The 7,500-nt window shown below is 49.3% G+C and overlaps 1 protein-coding gene across 1 annotated transcript in view; it reads left to right on the top strand.

The window, feature by feature from the left end:
* LOC133133582 (roundabout homolog 1-like) overlaps window positions 1-7,500 on the top strand; it is a 134,982-nt gene that overhangs the window by 89,521 nt on the left and 37,961 nt on the right. Inside the window, exons 4-5 of the mRNA XM_061249683.1 lie at window positions 2,536-2,693; window positions 6,198-6,318. Coding sequence (XP_061105667.1) covers window positions 2,536-2,693; window positions 6,198-6,318 — 279 coding nt within the window. The remainder of the gene's footprint in view (window positions 1-2,535; window positions 2,694-6,197; window positions 6,319-7,500) is intronic.

Below are 7,500 nucleotides of genomic sequence, written 5' to 3'. Positions count from 1 at the left end.
CAGGACCAGGGCTGGGGACCCCAGCAGACCCTGTGGCTCTCCAGAAACCAGGAAACCAGGATGTCATGTTATGCTGATTTACCTTTTTTTAAGTATGAACAATCATAAACCTGATTTTAAAAGGCTAATGTTGGATTTGGCTGTGTCAGCCATTTTGTTTGTGTTCAGAGTGCATTGTGGCTGAGCCCAGGAGACTCAAAGCTTACACACACCACATACTAACACAGACTAATCCGATCCACAGTTGCATACAGATCATGGGGCCATTGTGTTTTGGGCTGTTATTTTGGAACTGCTCAAGCCTCTGCTCTGTGACATCACTTCCTGGAGGGGTGTCAGGTGCTCAGTGTTCTGACTCCAATGACCTGTGACCTCTCACCAATGCCTCTAGGGCTTCAGGGACCTGTAGTCCCCAGCTGCCGAGTGTGTAGTTCACACACTGCAGTTAAAGAGTCTCCTCTCTGATTTCTCTCTTTGTGGGGAGGTTAATAATAAATATGCCTTTCGGTAGGTGAGCTGCACCTGTCTCTTGGTGGACTACGAGTACCGCAATGCAATGCACTCTTGGTGGACTACGAGTACCACAATGCAATTCAGTAGAAGGTCCTGGACTTGCAGTATTAGACCAGTGTATGAGTTTGATAGCCGAGTGTGTGTGTGAGTGTGTGTGTGTGTGTGTGAGTATGTACACACCCACACACACACCTGGCCGGGCGGGTTCCCCTGGGAGAGGTGTGGGAGCCCCTGAACCGGAGAGAGGGTCAATCCCTGCCTGAACTTTCACCCGCGCGTTTACTTAAGGTCACATGGGCTGATGAGAGGTCAGGTGACCCGGGCTGAGCATCCCCGTCTCCAGGGAAACGGGCAGGACACACCGCTCGGCGGGGATGGCGTGTTGATCCCGTTCCCGTTTCCCCGTGAAGACCGCAAGGGCCACAGCGTGGATGTGAGGGAGGGATCAGAGCGGGAGTGTGGATGTGAGGGAGGGATCAGAGTGTGGATGTGAGGGAGGGATCAGAGCGGGAGTGTGGATGTGAGGGAGGGATGTGAGCGGGAGCGCCGTGAGAGGAGGCAGAGCCCCAGGCCGGGAATTATCCTGGAGTTCTGCGATTACGGACACCCGGAAAATTACAGGCCCCCCCCCCCGTCACCGTTACCATGGAGACGTCACCGCCGGCAACCTGGGATTGGCACGCAGTAGTGCGGAGCTGTATGTCCATCACAGGGCGTCTGTGTGAACTCTGGGGAGTGGAGGTGTGCGTGTGGGGTTTCAGTCCAACTGTCCGAAATGCAAATTCATCTCGCACTGACTGTTCCAAAAGCATGTTTTACGTCCGTATGACTAAGCAAATGATCTGTCTGTCCTGACTTAACGTATGCTCACAATGGTGCTTAAACAAACACACACACACACACACACACACACACATACACTCACACACACACACAAACACACACACACACACACACACACACACACACACACACACACACACACACACACACACACTCATGGCAGACACGCAGTTCTGTCTTCATGGCAGTTGAAAGCCCTGCTCATATCCGGTTTCTTGTTGTTGCTGATTTGACCGGTCGTTTGCATCTCTCCCTCCCGCTGGACTTTGTTCACACACGCGGAGTCTGTCCAGGGGACCTCTCTGAAGCCCTCAGGTGTCAGGTAGGGACGGGCATCTCCTGTCCAAAAGAGCACACACACTGAGCCGTGAGGAGGCCAGGACCCAGTGTCAGAGTGTCAGATGTGTTTCTCATGCTGGGCAGTTGAGTGGCAGTATGTGTGCTGTGTGCTATGTGTGATCAACTGGTGCCCTAGCATCCACATACCGTAGGCTGGTCAGCTGGTGACGGTATTGAAAACATCTTTAACCAGCTAGCTGACTAGCTTTGGCTGGTTTAAGCTGGGTTTAAGTTTTGGCAGTTGAATTTCGGCACATGGAAAAGGATTAAGCATTCGGTGGACTCTGACAGAGAGCATTCTGCCCTGTTTGGAATGCAAATAAACTGTTTAGTGCTGAGCCATCTGTGAGAACAAACAGGCCTGACCAATGCTCCAGTTCTACGGAATTCATCTCACTTCCTAATAGTAGAGGAGACGTGTTATCCGCTAACGGCCCTCTCTCCCTCTCTTTCTCTCCCCCTCTCTCTGTCCCTTTCTCTCTCTCTCTCCCTCTCCCTCCCTCTCTCTGCCCCCCTCTCTCTCTCTCCCCTCCCTCTCTCCCTCTCCCTCCCTCTCTCTGCCCCCCCCTCTCCCTCTCTCTCTCTCCCTCTCTCTCTCTCTCTCTCTCTCACACAGTGGTAATGTCTCTCTCACACACAGTGGTAATGTCTCTCTCTCTCACACAGTGGTAATGTCTCTCTCTCTCTCTCTCTCACACACACAGTGGTAATGTCTCTCTCTCTCTCTCACACAGTGGTAATGTCTCTCTCTCTCTCTCTCTTTCACACACAGGGGTAATGTCTCTCTCTCTCCCTCTCTCTCACACAGTGGTAATGTCTCTCTCCCTCCCTCTCTCTCAGTGCTGCGGGATGATTTTCGGCAGAACCCCTCAGACGTGGTGGCGGTGGCGGGGGAGCCGGTGGTGTTTGAGTGCCAGCCCCCGCGGGGTCACCCCGAGCCCCGCATCTCCTGGACCCGCGACGGGCAGCGTGTGGACGACGGCGACGAGCGCGTCACGGTAACGGGCCGGCCAATGGGGAGCCTCCGTATGCTTCCCAACGCTCCATTACACTGAACCATCACATCACACCCAGGGTGGGGGTTGACATTTTTACATTTACATTTTAGTCGTTTGGCAGACGCTTTTAATCCAAAGCGATTTACAAGTGCATAGGTTCTACCATAAGTCAGAGCATCACATCCAGAAACTAGCAAAATACACAGGAAATGCTGTTCTAAACATAGTTGTCATCAGAAGTGCATTTTTTTTTTTTTTTTTTGGGGGGGGGGGGGTTAGACAAGGATAGGGATATCAGAAAGGAGGGGCAGGGGAAATCAGGAGGGAGGACTAAGGTAGAGTTTGAAAAGGTGGGTTTTGAGTCTGCGTCGAAATAGGGGGAGGGATTCTGCTGTTCTGACAGTGTGTGGGTGGAACCAGGCGACCGCTCTTACCTCCTGATCCCCCGGTCCTCTCCATCTCCCCCCCACTGCTGACTCCTGATCCCCCGGTCCCCTCCCCCCCCACTGCTCACTCTGATCCCCCGGTCCTCTCCGTCTCCCCCCCTCCCCCCCACCACCCCACCGCCCCAGTGCTCACTCCTGAGGCTCCCGGTCTCTTCACACAGTTTTGTGACGTTATGACTTTGTTTTAAGAATTGGGGTCCATTCGATCACCCTAGTGTGTGTGTGTGTGTGTGTGTGTGTGAGTGTGTGTGTAAGTGTGTGTGAATGTGAGTGTGAGTGTGTGTGTGTGTGTGTGGTTGCCTGCTCGTGTTTAACAAAATTATGAATTGTGCCCATTGTGGTGTAATATACTCACCTGTGTCTAATAATTATCTGAAATGCTTCAATCCTTCAGATACCACTTATAATTCCTCCAGATTACTGCCAGTTTTCATTTCTGTTTTTACTGTGTTTTCATATAAGTGTACATTTTGGCTTGGAAGCAAAACGTCTTTCAAGCCAAAAACATTCTCAGGAGTCTGCAGCAACCCAGCAAGCTTTTTAGCACCCTCTAAAGAGTTGAAATAAATTGCAGATGTGTATTTCACCCCGGCCTGTTTGTCACTGTTTGAGACTGTAGGAGTGTTCCCCACAGAAAGCTGGCAGTTTGAACTCGTTTCTGAGTGACATAATTAATTAAAAAGCTGCATGTTTCTGGCAGCCTGCTTCCCCTTGTGTAGGGGGAGGTGGGAGCTGTGTGTGTGACTGTGTGTGTTTGGTGGGGGGGTAACGGAACGTGACGGCGTTCCGGAATGTTAGAGAGCATCTGAAGAATCCCCTTCAAAGGGTTGGGGGAGTCTTTTAGCTCCACGGACCGCGCACGTCCAGATGTGGCTGCGCTACTTCAGCAGATGTGTCTGTGGTCAGCCTGGCGGGGGGGCGGGGCTAGGGGAGGGAGGGGGCGGGGCTTTGACCGGCTTCAGTGCTTCAATGAAACAGATTCTTTTTATGGGCTGGTTTACTCACCCACTGAGCGCTTTATGTGGTACGCCAGCTGTACAGCAGCTTGTTAATGCAAATATTTAATCAACCAATCATGTGGCTGCAACGAAATGCATACAAGCATGCAGACGCAGTCAAGAGGTTAGGATGTTTTTCAGACCAAATGTTGGAATGGGGAAGAAATGGGATCTAATTGACTTTGACCGTTAGATTAGATTCAGGTGTTTTATCAAGCTTCAAGATATAACTGATTTAAAATGTTTTACATGCAAGCTCTGCTCCTATTCCCACACCTTCAAATACGTGTCCCCACAGTCACCCTGTTTCCCCACTCTATTTAAATTTCCTTTGAAATGCCTTGATTTGAGGTCTAGGTGCCAATAACCATTTGTCTTTAGCCTAACCAGGAAGCCTGTCAATAGAAATGATCATATCTAAAGGAGTGTTTTGTCACAGAGGATGAAGCACTTCTTTTCAGCTAGTTTCCATTTGTTCAGATACTGCATAAAAACTGTCATTCCCAGTAAGGATTGTGTAAGATTGGAGAAAGCTCAGGAGAACGTACAGATTACCTGGAACCACGAATAAAGAGCTGAACTTGTCTTGCACCCTCGAATTTCGAGTAACGACTCTTTCTTTCCTGAACGCGATTTGAAGTACCAGCAGCAAACAGAGTTATAATTAAGAAGAATTTCTTCACCGTGGAATGATTGTTGGTGGCAGACAGGGTGGTTTGAATATCTCATGAAGGGCTGATCTCCTGGGATTTTCACGCACAACAGTCTCTAGAGTTCGCAGAAAATGGTGCGAAAAACAGAAAACATCCAGTGAGCAGTAGTTCTGTGGACAGAAACGCCTTGTTAATGAGAGAGGTCAGAGGAGAAGGGCCAGACTGGTGAAAGCTGGCAGTAACACAAATAACCACACATTACAACAGTGGTGTGCGGAAGAGCATCTCTGGACACAAATAACCACACATTACAACAGTGGTGTGCGGAAGAGCATCTCTGAACACAAATAACCTCACATTACAACAGTGGTGTGCGGAAGAGCATCTCTGAACACAAATAACCACACATTACAACAGTGGTGTGCGGAAGAGCATCTCTGAACACAAATAACCTCACATTACAACAGTGGTGTGCGGAAGAGCATCTCTGAACACAAATAACCACACATTACAACAGTGGTGTGCGGAAGAGCATCTCTGAACACAAATAACCTCACATTACAACAGTGGTATGCGGAAGAGCATCTCTGAACACAAATAACCTCACATTACAACAGTGGTATGCGGAAGAGCATCTCTGGACACACAACGCATGATAACTCTGGAGTGGATAGGCTACAGCAGCAGAAGACCAATAAGTCTAAAAAATAAGTCTAATAAATACCTAACAAAGTGCTCCCTGAGTGTATGATGTATGGATTCGGGCAGCCTATAGTCTCCTGGTTAACGCACATGACTGGGACCCAGATGGTTGGTGGTTCAAGGCTCCAGGGGGGATTGTCTCCTGCTGAGTTTAAGCAACTTTAAGTCACTTTGAATAAACAAAATAAGAATTGACATGAAGGTGAAATAGAACAGTTTCTGTGAAAGATACCTAGAATAATTCAATATTTTAAATGTCTAAATGTGCCTTAGCCTCTGGGCTACAGGCCGCCCCAGTCATGTACCTTAGCCACTAGGCTACAGGCTGCCCCAGTCATGTACCCTAGCCACTAGGCTACAGGCTGCCCCAGTCATGTACCTTAGCCACTAGGCTACAGGCTGTCCCAGTCATGTACCTTAGCCACTAGGCTACAGGCTGCCCCAGTCATGTACCCTAGCCACTAGGCTACAGGCTGCCCCAGTCATGTACCTTAGCCACTAGGCTTCAGGCTGCCCCAGTCATGTACCTTAGCCACTAGGCTACAGGCTGCCCCAGTCATGTACCTTAGCCACTAGGCTTCAGGCTGCCCCAGTCATGTCCCTTAGCCACAGGGCTACAGGCTGCCCCGTATGATCATGATTATCATTGTTGTCATTCTTGTTATTGATCCTGCCTGTCCCACGTTCTCCCTCCCTCTTTCCCAGATCCGGGGTGAGAAGCTGATGATCACGTACATCCAGAAGAGCGATGCGGGGAAGTACGTGTGCGTCGGGACCAACATGGTGGGCCGGCGGGAGAGCGAGGCTGCGGAGCTCACCGTCGTGGGTAAATACCTCACTTCCTGTTCCTGTCAAAACCGCCATGGGTAAATACCTCACTTCCTGTTCCTGTCACAACCGCCGTGGCTAAATACCTCACTTCCTGTTCCTGTCAAAACCGCTGCGTCACAAGAACCGTGCCACGTTCAGCCCTGACGAAACGTAGCAACGCGTTTATTTCAACGGAAACGGTGGCACACTGAACATCATGTTAAAAAACTGTGGACTGACTAACGTGGTACGGTCTGCTCCTATGGCATGTGAGAAGGCGTTCTCCAGGCTTTAAAGCACAGGCCTACATCATTACTCATTCAGGCTACACCCCCAACACACCCAACAGACGAGAGCAAACACACCTCAGAGTCTGCTGCACACCTCTGCGAGGAAACACCCACACAGTTCTATTCTTTTGAAATCACTGGGACTTATTTTGATACCGGATGTCCCAGTTCATCAAATTACGGTTCTCTAGGTCCTCCCTTTACATTACATTACAAAGCATTTAGCAGATGCTCTTATCCAGAGTGACGTACAACGAAGTGCAGATCAAACAGAGAGTCCTAGCATGACCATACAGATACAATCGGAACCCTTGAAGAGTACAACAACTTTTAAACTAGCATACTGCTGCAGAACATTGCACACCGTTGAGAGGTGTTCAACACAGAAACCGTAGCAAAACTTAGCAAATGTTTTTTGTTTTTTTTATTGAACGTGCCCCAGGAGACTGGAGTTGGAACAAACCGACTTTAATTACAGAAACTAGAGACAAAACGCAAGGCACAAAAACAGGGCAAGGCACACGGGAGGCAATGAGCGGCAACACAAGGTGAACACAAGGACAGTGTTAAGGACAAGAGAACATGTGGGTTTTATATACAAGACAATCAAGGAGTAAAGTAATCAAACTAACACGACGCAGGTGAAAGTATTAACAGAAACTAGACACAGGAGAACTAACAAAAGCTATGAGTGAGCTAATAATCAAGAGACAAGCAAAGAACAAAAGAGAAGGACAATGAAGCCAATCAGGGAATTACAGCCATTAAACAATGCAATCGGGAATCAGGAAGCGGGAAAAAAACAAAACAGGCACAGGTGATACTAATGCGCGGCAAAAACCAAAGACCGGAAACGGAACAGCAACGGAGCTGGAGCGTGGCTGTGACAGGGTGTTTCTCCAACAGGA

This window comes from Conger conger, chromosome 7, assembly GCF_963514075.1.
Source record: "Conger conger chromosome 7, fConCon1.1, whole genome shotgun sequence".
NCBI lineage: Eukaryota > Metazoa > Chordata > Actinopteri > Anguilliformes > Congridae > Conger > Conger conger.
The sequence above is the reverse complement of the archived record's forward strand: the minus strand, read 5'-3'. Positions and strand labels throughout refer to the sequence as shown.